The 12,751-nt window shown below is 52.2% G+C and overlaps 2 protein-coding genes across 2 annotated transcripts; one reads left to right on the top strand and one right to left on the bottom strand.

The window, feature by feature from the left end:
• Positions 1 to 145: 145 nt before the first annotated feature.
• LOC100829869 (agmatine coumaroyltransferase-1-like) lies at positions 146 to 1,889 on the bottom strand. Its single transcript, XM_003580712.2, has one exon. The coding sequence runs from the start codon at positions 1,817 to 1,819 to the stop codon at positions 464 to 466; it is 1,356 nt and encodes a 451-aa protein (XP_003580760.1). The 5' UTR covers positions 1,820 to 1,889; the 3' UTR covers positions 146 to 463.
• A 2,946-nt stretch (positions 1,890 to 4,835) lies between these two features.
• Positions 4,836 to 5,426, top strand: LOC104581455 (glycine-rich protein 5-like). The gene has a single exon (XM_010229026.1). The coding sequence runs from the start codon at positions 4,836 to 4,838 to the stop codon at positions 5,424 to 5,426; it is 591 nt and encodes a 196-aa protein (XP_010227328.1).
• Positions 5,427 to 12,751: the final 7,325 nt, after the last annotated feature.

The raw sequence follows: 12,751 nt of genomic DNA, 5'->3' as shown, positions 1-12,751 counted from the left end.
TTACCCCGTCTTGGAGAGCAGAGTCCTCAGTTTTTCAAACAGGTCTCGACGTGCAGAGTCCTCTTTTTTTCAAATGCTCGCCTAGTAGTATAAGTACTACTACTACTCTAGTATACGCATGCCCTTTACTCAATAATGCTCACGATTCCAAGATTAAAAAAATCGTTCATTTATTCTGCCAAAACAACATTGACAACTGAATCAATCAACAACATATTAGACAGCGCAAATTAAGCACTTCCGGCAGCCAGAGTTAGCTACTCCCTCCATCCATGCACGTGTCTAAGATCATCAATTTTACCATCAAAATATAAATTATATGACGTGAAAAATATATCATTAGAAAGTTCATTTGATTACGAATCTAATTAAATTTTTTTTATGAAATATAATTTATATTTTGCTAGTTAAATTTGAAATCTTCGGATGAAGGCATGCCTCGTATAATGAGACGGAGAGAGTACTACTCAAGTGTATGGCAGCTGTTCTTGAAGGTGTCCACGTGGCGGCCGAAGAGCGGCACGTAAGCATCCACGCTGCCATCGCCCAAGAAGGACGGCAGCAGGATCAGCAGCCCTTCCACGGGGAGATAGCTCGGCATGAAGAAGAATGGCCGCCCAGCACCAAAATCCACGTCGTAGAACGGCATCCTGAGCCAGCTATCCACCTCGATATTCGGGCTGAGCACCATCTCCTTGGCGTCGGCCGCCGGCACGAGCCGCTCTTTCTCCACGGCGCCGGAGCCGGCGAAGTCCACGAAGGACCGGAAGTAGCCGTCGTCGATCCGGCTCACCGCCTTGTTTATCAGCTCCACCGCGTGGCCCAACGGCCGGGATTCCACGAGGTCCTGGGCCGTGCAGGTGGGCCGGGCCCAGAGCACCACGTTCCCCGTGTAGCCCTCTGGGATTTGACGCGGGGTGTGTATCCGGGCCCGGCCGTCCACCGCGATGCTGACGCTGGTGGGCTCGTGGGGTAGCAGGCCGCGGGCTTTTGTTATCCGGCGCCAGAGGTGGGCCACGAGGCACTGCAGCGTGCTGTACGGCCGCTGATGATGGCCCGCCGAGGCGGAGGCTTCTGACTTGAGCTTCGAGATGAAGTCCCGGCTGAAGTGCACCTTGCTCACCACCACCTCGTCCTCGTCGTCTTCACGGACGGCGGTTCCATTGTCGCCATTGTCGAGGTTCGCCGGCTTGAAATCGACGCCGCGGTGCTGGTGCTGAACCTTTGGCACCAGTGTACTACTGGGAGAGAAGAAGGAGGCGCGATCATGGACGGGGACGGGGTCAAGGGGCACGCCCCGTGTGGCCTGGCTCCACGCCACAAAGAAGTTACCCGTGGCACGGCCGTCGGACACTATATGCTGCGTGGTGAATCCCACGGTGATCGAGCCGCACGCGAACCGGGTGACCTGGATCAGCATCAGCTCAGGCTCCGGCTCGTCCTCTTCTCCGACGCATGGGTGGAGCGCGAGCACATCGGGGGTGGGCTCGAGCGGCATGACGCTGTCCAGGGCGACGTCGGCTGTGGCCTCCACGAAGCGCGCGCCGGCGTCGTTGAGGACGATGCCGCGGCCGTGGGCGCCGGGGGCGAGCGTGAGCCGGCCCGCCCACTCGCGGTACTCGGCCAGGCACTTGGCAAGGCCGGCCTCGAGGGTTGTGTTGGGTGGGGATGGCGGGTGGAAGGCGTAGATGACGGAGATGTAGCAGTCGAAGTTGGCCTTGTCGAGCACCGTGAGCGGGATCACTTCGTCCGTGCCCGGGGCTGGACGGCTGCCGTAGTCCGGCTTCACGGCTTTCGACGAGTGCACCGTGATCTTCATTCGGAGTTGTAAACTTGTAATACGATATGGTGTTACAGTACGGTGAGTTGTATGGCTGTTGGAAGGTGAGGCTGGGTGGCTAGTTGCATGGAGTAATGTTCTTGTTGGAGTGTTATATATAGCGATCGGATGAGCGAGCGATGTATGTGCATGCATGGGGGGTAGGTAGGAAAGGGATGGGCAAATTCTACCCGTTTGTGTCATCTCCGGTTTCTGGATCAGCTAATTGAAAGGGTCAAATGCAGTTCGCGCTGGTTCGACGAAAAGATGGATCGGCCAGTCCAAACCAAGTACTGGGACCGTGGTGTTTGACCAATGATCGTGTCATTTTTGGGCAGGGGTTAATTGATTTATTTTTGTGAGAAGGACGGGTGTTGATTAGTCTAACTTTGCTTAAAATTAAATGAAGGGCAGAGGATAACTCGTTTCAGCCCCTAAGAGTTGGTGAGCAGAGGATATGGAGTCGGTTCGCCGCGTTCAGACCTCTCGGGTGAGTGTTATATATATGTCAAGGAAATTCGATGGCGATCACCCGAACACGACGTTAGTTATGGACCATTATTTGATCTCCGCTGTCCCTGGTCAGATTCTTTAGTTTATCTTTGTGCAGTGCGATTAAACATACTGGAAACTAAGAAAACGTGACGTTTTAGTTATACGGACATTTTTTCTGCTTCTCTGCCAATCGTTGCATCTTGTGTGTATCTAAATAGAAAGCACATTTTATTCATTTCTCTTGACATGCACCTCACCATGCCCATTACGTTGCATGACATGAAAACCATGCCACCTCATGAAGTCACGCATGTCTTTTTTTTAAGTCATTAATTTTGCAGCAATCTTTCAAATCAAACCATGTTACATCATCAATTCAATCACGTACTCCCTCTGATCCATATTAATTGTCTCAAATTTGCTTATGGATGTATCTATGACTAAAAAGCGGCTAGATATATGTAATATTTCAACAATTAATATGGATCGGAGGAAGTATTATTTTCTACTTTTTACATCACTTTATCGCATATTTCTTAGATTTTATTTTATTTTAAATGTATAAAACAAGAACATGTTTTTTCCCATTAGCTTTAATTAATTTTAAACATCTATTTATACATTTTTCTTAACACGGTTCTGCAGTAACGGCTCTCACCTGCTCGATGCCCTTGGGCTGGTCTTCGGTTATGAGACACGACGTGCTACAGCGGACCGATTGGACCGAAATGCAAAGTCAAGGATCTGGGCGGCTTGGTGCCACTCTGGAGCAGTGGAATGGATGAACGAACAATCGTGGGCATGGGCAACACCTGTTCCGATAATTTCAGTCCCTCGAAAATAGAGGCGGACCCAGGATATTAATTGAGAGGACGCAAAGCATGTAAACATTTAAAAATATACACCAAAACTAGAGGAATTAGATGAAACCCCTGCGTTGATGCAGAATAACAATGCTTTGTAACAATGGAACGAGGAAAGATATAAATTTCTCTTTTAAAAAATAAAGTAACATAGGGGTTGTTTCAGCGCCTACAGATCGACCATATGGCAGTGGATGCGAAGTCGGTTGGCCGCGTTCAGACCACTCGTGTGAATATTATACACAGTGACGATTGGTCACGTTCATCATGGATGCTTAAATTAAAATGAGGTTATAATAGCTGGTGGCGGATAAGATGACTCGATCAAGTGATGGAGGAAGGGAATAAGATGTCGCGGAGATTCGATCTTGCACAAACAAGGGCCAACCTCCAAAATCAAAGAATCAAAGAGGAAGACTCGGTGGATGATGTAAATTCCATACACTCTTCCTCTTCCAATGAATCAAAGAGAACTTGGTGGATAATGCAATTTCGCTTGCGGGCTAATAAAGACATGTTGATCTTCCTCGCAAGAAATAAAGGACATGTTGATCCAAATAAAATAAGATTGGTAACCAATTCGATCAAAGTCAACACCAAATCACTTTTCGGTCAAACTAATATTTTTATTTATTTATTTTTGAACGGGCCATATGCATTTTAATTGATCATGGGATCGGAAGCATATACGCACGGATGCATGTATGAAAAACGACATTTACTTTGCTTGATCTGAAGATGACACCAAAACCCTTTCTGAATAGTCAAATTAGCAGCTGTAGCACGATTTTAGCTAGCTTTCAAATACGAGTATCTCTTTTTCTTTTGCGTGTGAGCTTTCAAATATCTTAATAGCACATAAAGGCCATGTGTGCTTCATAGCCTTCAATCATTAGATAGGAGTAGCTAGTACAAGTATGCGGCCTGACATTGTTTACATTATCAATAGAGTTATGATTAATCACACGCCGCGCCGCAAAAATCCTCAAAGTTGGAGTATATATATTAAGTGTTCCTAATGCTAGGACATAACGCAACAGTGCATGGATGACAACGGCAACGGCTAGCTCCGATGATCCCGGAGGGGCGATCCAGACGTCCCAGGGGCGTTTCTGGTTCTCTCCGGCGAGTTTTCTGATGAGGAGGAGGCCGCCGGGTGTCCAATGGCGGATGGGGGCGAGAAGAGGTCGGCTAGGGCTGGCTCGCCAGAGGCGCTGGCCGTTGACGCCATGGATGCGGGTTACTCGCAGAGGACGGCCATGGACTTGGCTTTCCAGTTGCGGAGGGGTGTGTTTCCTCGCCGTCGACTGGTTGCGCCGGAGGGCCGGCGGCCGTGGCGAGGTCCTCTGCCGCAGCCGCGGATTTCGCCGCCGGTTATCCTCGCCGATGTGGGGTGGTCGGTGGTGTCCAGGAGGCGCTTGAAGGGGCTTCGGCAGGCGACATCGGGGATTCCGGTTGCTGGTTCGGTGGGCGGCGGAGTTTGCATTTTGCCGGCGAGCTTGGGATCAGCTGCGAGGCCCTCGCCAGTTCAAATCGTTGGGCCTCCGAAGCTCATGCCGCGTGGGCGTCAGGCCCAGCCGGGATATCGGGCCCATGTTGGGGTTCGTATTTATCCTGCGGGCAGGCGGTTAGGGCTGCGGAATTCTTCTGTTCGTTCGATGGATCTGGTGGCGTCTGGCGGGGCTGGTGGCGGCCAGGAGATCGGTGGCGGCGGTGGCCTGCCGGCGATTGCCGTGGCAGGGCAGTTAGTCGCTGTGGCTGGGCTGACGGCTGCCGCGGCAGGTCAGGGGGTGCTGGCGGCAGGAGGTGCAGCGGGATTTGCTGCTGCGGCAGGGCAGTCGGTTCCCGCGGCAGGAGGTGCGGCCGGTTTTGCTGCTGCGGCAGGGCAGTCGTTTACCGCGGCAGGTCAGGGAGTGCTGGCAGCAGGAGGTGCGGCAGGTTTTGCTGCTGCGGGTGGCCGTGCACAAGGAGGTTTCGGTGGAGGCAATGCTGCGCAGGGAGGTTTCGGGGGAGGATATCATGAGGGCAATGGCGGTGGTTTCTGTGGAGGCAATGGTGGTGGCTATGGGAATAACTTCGGAGGTTTTAATTCTGGTTATGGTGGAGGCTATGGTAATGGTTTTAACTTCGGAATTTTTGCTTTGGGCAGTCACGTGGCCGATTTTCCTACCAAGGAAGTGGGGGTGGTAGACGTTGGGGTCGTGGTTTTCAGCAGGGTGCCGGAGGGCAGCAAGGTGGTGGTGAGATGATGGGGGCGGAGATGGGTTCCTCGGTGATTGCTTCTGGGCAAGGTGGGACTGCGGCAGGAATGGCTTCCGCGGCAGGGCAGATTTCTGCCGCGGCAGGACAGAGGGCGGCTGTGGTTGGTGTGGCTACCGCGGCAGGGCAGGTTTCTGCAGCGGCAGGGCAGGCGGCTGCCGCGGCAGGACAGAGGGCTACCGCGGCAGGGCAGAAGGTTGCCGCGGCAGGACTGGGGGCTCCGGCTGGCTTGATGGCTGCTGGGGCAGGGAGTGGTGCTGCTGCTGCCGTGTCGGGGCAGGCTGTTGTGAGGGCTGGTGTTGCTAAGGTTCTGCCATGGGTGCTGTGGCGGCAGGACGGCTTTCTGCCGCGGCAGGACAGGGGGTGAGTGCTGGGAAACGAAGTTGCGGTTGCTAATCCTTTGGCTAAGGTTCGGTGTTTTCGCTGTGAGCAGAAGGGACACTATTCGTCGATGTGCACTGCTGTCCTTTGTGATTTTTGTGAGAAGGCTGATCATGTCTCAGCTGAGTGCGAGCTTCCTCGTTTGCTTAAACTTGCCGTGCGCTCATGTGGTACTGTGGCGGATGATTTGTTTTATTTTGAACTTCCAGAGGAGGCGGTGGTGGTTCCTAAGGCTGATAGCTATAGAAAGGGGCTGATTCAGGTTGAGGGTGGTTCGATGTCACAGGAATGGGTTGTTGCGGAGATGCAAAGGCTCATTCCGGTGTCTAATTTTCAGTGGGAGGTCACTGCTCAGGGGATCTCTGATTTGTTTCCTACACGTGGTGAGTTGCAGAGGCTTGTCAGGGTTGGTGTGATCCAGGTTCCAAATTCTGAGTTGAGGTTCAGGGTGGATGAATGGACTTCATCTTCGACTGCGGCTTTTGAGTTTCAGGATACGTGGGTTCATATTGGTAATATTCCACGTGATCTTTTTAATTACAGGGCCATTTGGGGGCTGGGTACTTTGCTGGGTACTACACTTGATGTTGATATGCCGTTCTCTCGCCGCCATGGAGTGGCACGTGTTCGTGTCAGTGTTACTAATATTTCTGCTATTCCGGGTACGGATCTTCGTCATGAGGGTCGTGGCTATAGACTTTCTTTTCTGGTGGAACCTTCCGAGGATGAGGCTATGAATGATGATGATGATGGTAATGATGGTAACAGGGATTGGCGTGATCCGGATGATAATGATGATATGGATGATGAGGTGCTAGATGATATGAAAGATCTCGATAATAAAAAGAGGGAGGAGGAGAGGAGATCTGGTAAGCGTTCCAAGCCGTCACAGGAGTTGCCGGATGGAAATTTGGGAGGTTCGTCGTCTGCTCCACCGGTTATGCGGGGTTTGATTTTTTGACGGGTTGTGCTACTGGTGTGGGCTTTCTTTCTCCGTTCAAGATGTTCCCGGAGCCCGTTGTGTCGGAGGTGCAGGCGCCATCTTCTTCAGGGGGGATGCCCGAGGTGGTGCAGGAGGCACCACCCTTGGCGGTTCTGCCTTGCTGCTCGCTGGCAGCTAAGGTGGTGCAGGAGGCACCAGTGGTGGCTGCTTCGGCGTCGGCTGCCTTGGCGGTGCAGGAGGCACCGCCAGCTGCGCCTGTGCCGGCTGTTGTGCTGGCCACTTTGCAGGCTGCTGCGGTAGTGCAGGAGGCACCGCCGGCAGCGGCTATCTCGCCGGCAGCGTGGGTGGTGCAGGAGGCACTGCCGGCAGCGGCTATCTCGCCGGCAGCGTGGGTGGTGCAGGAGGCACCATCGGACGTTGCTGCTGTGCCGGCGGTCGGGGTGGTGCAGGAGGCACCACCGCCCGCTGCGGCGTGCTCATTGGCGGCGGTGGAGGTGCAGGCGACACCTCTGCCTGCTGCTTTGGATTTTGGTGTTGTTGATGTGCAGGCAAATGTACAACTCGCTTATTGATAATGATTGCTAATTTCGACATAAGGTTATTTGGAAACTTAAAGTTCCTCTTAAAATAAATTTTTTTGCTTGGTACTTATGTCGGGGGGTGGTGCTTACTAAGGATAATTTGGCGAAAAGGAATTGGGATGGTAGCAAGAAGTGTGATTTCTGTAATCAAGATGAGACCATTCAACATCTTTTTTTTCAGTGTCCGATGGCGCGTTTGGTGTGGCGAATCGTCTTTGTGACATTTAATTTACCACCACCATATTGTGTTACTAGTATGTTTGGGCGGTGGCTTTGGGGTGTTGAGAAAAAAATTGCCTCGCTCATCCTTGTAGGGATTTGTGCGATATGTTGGTCTATATGGAATTGCAGAAATGATTTGGTTTTTCATAACAAGAGAGTGGCTAACTTCTTGTAGGTCGTTCTTCGGGCGTCCCATTGGCTCCGTATGTGGTCTCTACTGCTTCGGGCGGAGGCTCAGGAATGTATGGATTCTGGGTGCAACCGTTTGGAGATGGTCGCACGGGAATTGTTCAGCCGGTTTGGATGGCGCACATGTCTTAGACTGGAAGAATTTTAATGTTTTCCTTTCACTCTATGTAATTTGGTAACCGGTTACTCGTATTTTGGATGATTTTGGATGTTGGATGACTTTAATAATATATGGCTGTGTGCTTCGATCGATGCAGAGGACGGGGCATTCCTCCTTTTGGAAAAAAAAAAGTGTTCCTAATTGATTCGATAAGATTTGTCGAGAAAAAAAAGCCATAGCATTCTTCCTGAATGGGGATTAATCGTACTCTTGAAAACGTGGCATTTAGTTATTTAGTTCCGTACGTGGTCGTTGTTGTCGTCTACTACTCGTGTGTAGTTGCGTTTAGAGAACCGTGTGGTGTAGCGAAGGTCTGAAGCTACCCAGAGTAGCCTACATACATGTCCCAGCCAACCTTCCAAAGACCTAAGTACTCCGTACGGAGCATAGTTTAGACTGGAACTTGATGTTCTCGCGGTCTCGCCTGCTCGATCACCACGGTCTTCGCCTTTTCGGTTCACAGGCAAGCAGTACACCGTACATCGGGTTGACCGATTGGATTATGATGAGTCAAGGATGCGGGTTGGAACAGTAGATCTGACTATGGGACATTGGAAATTTGGAATGAATCAAACAATCGTACGTGGGCATGTGCTGTAGTACCTGTTTGGCGAATTCCAGCTCCTTTGAAAACCTCACAGTACACCTGCAGAAGACTCGGGTGCGGTTGTCTGGTTCAGTCAAGACGAAACACATTAAATTCTGCTTGACCTGGTCCATTCTTTGCTTCTTCGAATCCTAGCTCTACAATTTGCAGCCCATCAGGCCTGTTTTCATAACAGCCATCAGCCATGCGGGGCCGAATTATAAACACCCAGCTGTTGGGTCACGAAAACCTCCTTCTTCTCTCCATGGCCCGTGTCGTCGTCTCTCGTCTCCATCCATTCCCCGCACACGAACACGCGAATGCTTTAAGGAAAAAAAAATACAGATTCCCTAAAAAAAACAGTTTTATCACCGGAGACAGAGATACAATTCACCTTTGGGGTACGTAGTACGTGCACCCGCAGCAACTCTCGGCAGCGTGAACAGAACAGAGTCGCGCAGGCCACACACCGGACCACCGAAATTTGTGGAGAGTACATTACGCAGTAATTCGTTACGCACCGGTGGGTACTGCGGATGGCCGCATGGGCCAACACGACCGAGCGCGTCCGCGGGACGAGGAGAGAAGCGACGCGGCTCGTAAAGCACGCGTCCCATCCCATCTCATCCGCGAGCGGCACCCCCATGATTCCCCCGCCGCCCGCACCATCAGCCTTTTTACCCGTCGTATCGCCGCGCGCGTGCTCCTCGGCCCCCGCGCCTCCATCCCAGCCGTCCGTTCCCCCTTCAGCTTGGACCAAAACGCTACGAAACCGAGAGGAATACCGCTAGCATACACGCGTCGCCGGCCCGCGAGACGCATGTCACGTGAAGACAAGCTACAACTTACAATTCGGAGGGCTGGTCTTACGTCGGTCCGAGCACGCGTCCACGGGGGCGCCAAAGGGGCAGACGACGACGTGGTCAAAAAAGCCGGGGCTCTTTCCTGCTGCTTCGCCTGGGGCTCCTGTGGCTTCCTATCACGGCCGTATACGCATCTCCGTTGCTTTTCTTTCTCTTTGCCGGGTGCTGCGCGCGGGTGCTTTTCCTTCCCCCTTTGGTCCTCTCTCCACGCACATCGGCCAGAGCCGAACCGGACCACGTACGTACGTACGTCGATTCCCCACACTTTCCTTCAGGTCGATCGGTGACTCCACGACGTACGTGCTACTGTACTCAGTTCGATACTTCATCCATCGGTTGCGTGGGTGCACCTAGCTAGCTTGGGAGCTTTTCTTGCGAGCCGTACTCTGGGTTCCTGACCAATTTATTTTCCGGCTGTCCAATCTAAGCCCATGTCTAATCATGCAACTGGTCGTCCTAGGGTTAACTACGGCTTGCTCTCTTCTTTATTTATTATTTATTGTTCCCTGGCAGTGACAGTGTACATGAGAGAGTGTGGCACGGCTTTCCGAGTGACAAAATGGTTGCAGCTCAGGGCTAGCTTGACGGGCTTAAAGCTCATCATTAGTGCTACTGACACTGCTACCCGCGATAGATAACGTAACTTGATTAATTAACGCTGCATGCTTCACCAGGGGCTCAGCCGCTCAGGTCAGGCAGTGACAGTCGTCTGACGGGTTCTCCACGTGAAAGCAGCAGATGCGCGCCACTAGGCACTAGCTAGTACTTGTCAGTATAGCCTAGTATATACTCCTCCTAGCTAGCTACAGGTACGTACGCTGCACGTACGTACGTAGAATACGTAAAGAGATAGCTGGGAGTAGTATCATGCATGGCATACTGCTGTCATCCGTAGCATGCATGCACGCACGCGTGCTAGCTCTCATGTGCATTTCGTACATTATACACTGTGCTCTGCTTACCGGCCCGTACGGGGCAGTGATTCCCGTCCGGACCGTGAAAGCGATTTTAACTTTGGGCAAAGCAGTACGTGGCATTTTTGTACACGTTATGCAAATACATTTTCTGGAGTGTGATGAGCTCCTGAGCATGGAAGCTAGCTTACTAGCTAGAGATCAAAGTGACTGACAGACGAGCGGAGAACCGCCGAGGCTGCATGTGCGCGCGATCTTCTTGCGTAGGCTAACTAGGGCCTTTGCCTTTGCTTGGCGCTGGTACTAGCCGTGTGCGGGCCGCGATTTGAGGCGGCTCATCCATCGTGGCATGCAGCTAAGCTCTGCCGCGATCGGCGATCCATTCCTTTTTTGACGACGGAATGCAACCTTTGACGGAATGGATGGAGGACACCATAGTTGTCGATCGACGGAACACGGCGAAAAAGGTGCCTAGAATAGTTACTAGTAGCGTCTATGGATCGAGTCCATCGAACACGCACGCGCCGCCACTGTGCCGGCAGGATTCACTCCACAGAAACGCACGCAGGCCCATCCCATGCATGCATGGGAGTAAGTACTGCTGGTGGTAGGAGTACTCCTACTTCTGTACTCGTAGGGTGTACATAGTATCATCAGTGTGCGGACGTGTCATGCCTTCCCTGTGCATGGCCATGCATCCATGCAAGCATGCAGCAGGGGCTCAGCTGCGCCTGGCCGCCTGCTCTGCATGCGCGCGCCATGAATTAGTGTAAAATTCGCTGCGAGTGGGGAAGGAAGGGGCACACGATGCTCTACACTGTTGGGGCCGTGGCGAAGGCCGAGGCGTGGAAAGCCCCGTCCGTGCATGATTACGAGGGGCAAGACGAGAGAGCTTTCCGTCGATTCCCGGCCTGCGCGGGGCCGCCGGTGACGTCATGTGACACGTCCTGTCCCGGCCGCGCCCCGGCCGCACGCTACATTCCCGGGATTCTGTCTCCCGCTGCCCCCGCCATGCCGGCCCCACGCCTCAGGGCCTCAGGCTCCTTCCTCGTCTCGGGCAGGGTCAAGTTTCAGGCAAGTTTCACCGGCCGCCGGTCAAGAGAGAGCTGCGCGCAATTGCTGCATCTGCATGCATGCAAACGTAGTACGTACGTACGGTGCATGCGCGCGGCGACCGACGACGCTGGCTGCATATATTGCTGACCGACCGAGGCGATGGATCGAGGGAGATAGGACAAGGAAATTAAACATGGGTTGGGGATCGATTTTGGTGGTGTTGGCCTCAAGTCCAAAACGCTCCAGCAGACTGCTAGCTCTGCGCGTCTCTGTGTGTGTGTGGTCTGAAGTTCTGAACGTCGTCGTTGGGCGAGCTTGCCATGCATGCGTTACCCAGGATGGCATACGCGCAGGTGTACGTGAACGCTGCGAATTACCAACAAGTCGCAGGGTGCGTATGGCCGGGCATTCAGATTCAGGCACCGCTGCTGAATGCATGCGTCGACCCGTGCCAGTGTCGTGTGTGGTCAAATTGCTTGGAAGACCTGTCTGTCCTCTCGCAGCCCTGGCCGCTCTTCACGTGGAATTAAGCGAGGCGCCTTGCCTTGGCACATGTACGTACGTATAGTACACCGTCCATCGATGTCTCCATCGCCATGCATGGCGATGCGCAACAGGAGTACAGGACGATAGTGTGCGAGTCTCGAGCATCCTGCCCGAGACGGGAGGTCGCTCCATCGATCCATTGATCGGACTCGACGCATGCGCCTCTAGCTGCTCTCTCTGTGTCACGTAGTACTACGTACTATTGGTCTCTTTCTCTCTGGTGATGTTTTGCCTAAGCTCGGCACGAACGAACGTACGTGGCGATAAGTTCCATGGTCCTTTCACATGGCTGGGATCAATGGAGTGCAGGGTTTTCAGATTCCGGTCAAATTTCTCTGTCCATTACGGGCCGTTGATTAATTTTAGCCTTTCGGTTAAATTGTTGGCCGGTTTGACCACGATTTAAGCATTGCCAAAATATCTCAATAATGTCCACGATTGTCAAAAAAAAAATAAAAAAAATATTTGGCACACTTCGCGGCGTGCAAAGGTTGTAAGCGACCTGGATGATGGATCATACAAAGCGAGCAAATTGAGAGTCAAAAGACAAGTGCTCAACAAATTTATATTTTGCAACCGATGGAGCACGATTTGGGTGTACGTCCAGGAATTTTCAAGAACCGAAATCAGATATAATTTCCGAAATTCTCAAAAGTTTTGTAATTTTCGGAGCTTTTGCTGGGTGCCGAAATTTAAACCTTGACAAGGGTACGTCCAAATACTTATATTTACGGCTTAATTTGACATGGGTTCTGGGGTAAGCTGTGATCGATCGGAGAGGCAAAAGCGAGACGTGAAAAGAAGCTGGGCAATAGCTACTATAGTACGAGCCCTACGACTTTTTGCACAGGACAGAAGGAATATTGATGATCAC

Source organism: Brachypodium distachyon, chromosome 5 (genome assembly GCF_000005505.3).
Source record: "Brachypodium distachyon strain Bd21 chromosome 5, Brachypodium_distachyon_v3.0, whole genome shotgun sequence".
Lineage (NCBI taxonomy): Eukaryota > Viridiplantae > Streptophyta > Magnoliopsida > Poales > Poaceae > Brachypodium > Brachypodium distachyon.
Note: the sequence above shows the minus strand (reverse complement) of the source record. Positions and strands in the feature narration are given on the sequence as shown.